Source organism: Antrostomus carolinensis, unplaced genomic scaffold (assembly GCF_000700745.2).
Source record: "Antrostomus carolinensis isolate BGI_N321 unplaced genomic scaffold, ASM70074v2 scaffold13526, whole genome shotgun sequence".
Classification (NCBI taxonomy): domain Eukaryota; kingdom Metazoa; phylum Chordata; class Aves; order Caprimulgiformes; family Caprimulgidae; genus Antrostomus; species Antrostomus carolinensis.
Genome location: NW_010321263.1, coordinates 20,327 through 21,457, shown reverse-complemented (window position 1 = coordinate 21,457; position 1,131 = coordinate 20,327). Strand labels below are relative to the sequence as shown.

At 59.6% G+C, this 1,131-nt stretch overlaps 1 protein-coding gene across 1 annotated transcript in view; it reads left to right on the top strand.

The window, feature by feature from the left end:
• Positions 1-1,048: 1,048 nt before the first annotated feature.
• TCEA3 (transcription elongation factor A3) overlaps positions 1,049-1,131 on the top strand; it is a gene marked incomplete at both ends in the record, with an annotated part of 5,190 nt that continues 5,107 nt past the window's right edge. Inside the window, one exon of the mRNA XM_029085426.1 lies at positions 1,049-1,125. Within this exon, the coding sequence (XP_028941259.1) occupies positions 1,049-1,125 (77 nt within the window). The remainder of the gene's footprint in view (positions 1,126-1,131) is intronic.

Sequence of the window (1,131 nt, the reverse complement as noted above, 5' to 3'; positions counted from 1 at the left end):
GGGGAGCCAGGATCGGGCCCTGCCACCCTTTGTGCCAGGTGAGGATCCATCCCGGGATCCCGGCTCTGCGTGGCTGAGCAGCCCCAAGCCCGGCCCTTCGAGTTAATATTTGACCATTTCCACCGGCCTTTGCCCCAGAAAGGTGCAGACTGTTGGGCGGGGAGGGGGGGAAACACACAGTGCTGCTGTCCCCCCCAGATCTGGTGGCTTTTTTGGGGTGTTAGAACTGAGTCAGACCCCATGGGATCCCCATGGGCTCTGCTCCCACCCTGGGGTCAAGGGACCGATCCTGCCCTGCTCTCCTGCTCCACACCCCCCTGCTTTGGGCAAGGGGACAGAGTTGGGGTCTGGTGGCAGTGAGGGGACATCCCCTGCACTCATCATACTGGGAGGACCTGATCCAGCCCCACATGGTGGGACAGGGGTCAAGCTGGTGGGGGCTGTGTCCCCTGAATGGGGATACCTGCAAGCTGGTGGCTCTAAAAATATCACGGACAGGAGGAGGAGGAGGAGGAGGGCTCCCTGCTGGGGCTATGTTTAGTCCAGCAGCCACTGGGTTGGGCTGAAACCCTGTGGGTGTGTGTCCCACAGACCCTCACACCTCTGTCTAGGGACACTTGAGTGTACCCCATCTGTCCCCAGCTCCTGGCAGCCTGGGGTTTCCTTACAGAAGGGTTTGTCCAAATTTTGAGCCAGGCTGGATGAGGCTTTGAGCAACCTGGTCTAGTGGAAGGTGTCCCTGCTGATGGCAGGGGGGTTGGAACTGGATGAGCTTTAAGGTCCCTTCCAACCCAAACCATTCCATGATTCTTAGCCAGGAGATGTGACCCCACGGCAGGATAATCCAGCAGGATTTGGTGTTTTTCTCTGAGTGCATCACTGCAGAGTGTCAGACCTTCCCTGGGGACCAGCCCACGGCTGCTTTGTGTCCCCTTGGGGTGCCCTCCCCGGCACTGCCTGGTGTGGGTGAGAGGAAAGTGGGATGTGGGCTGCCTTGGTGTGACTCCCCCAAACCCATTTCTGTCTCCATGGCCTGTCCTTGCTCTAGGAAGGGGCTCTGGATCTGCTCAAGTCCCTCACTGGCTACACCATGACCATCCAGCTGCTCCAGGTGAGGGGGTCTGGGTGGGA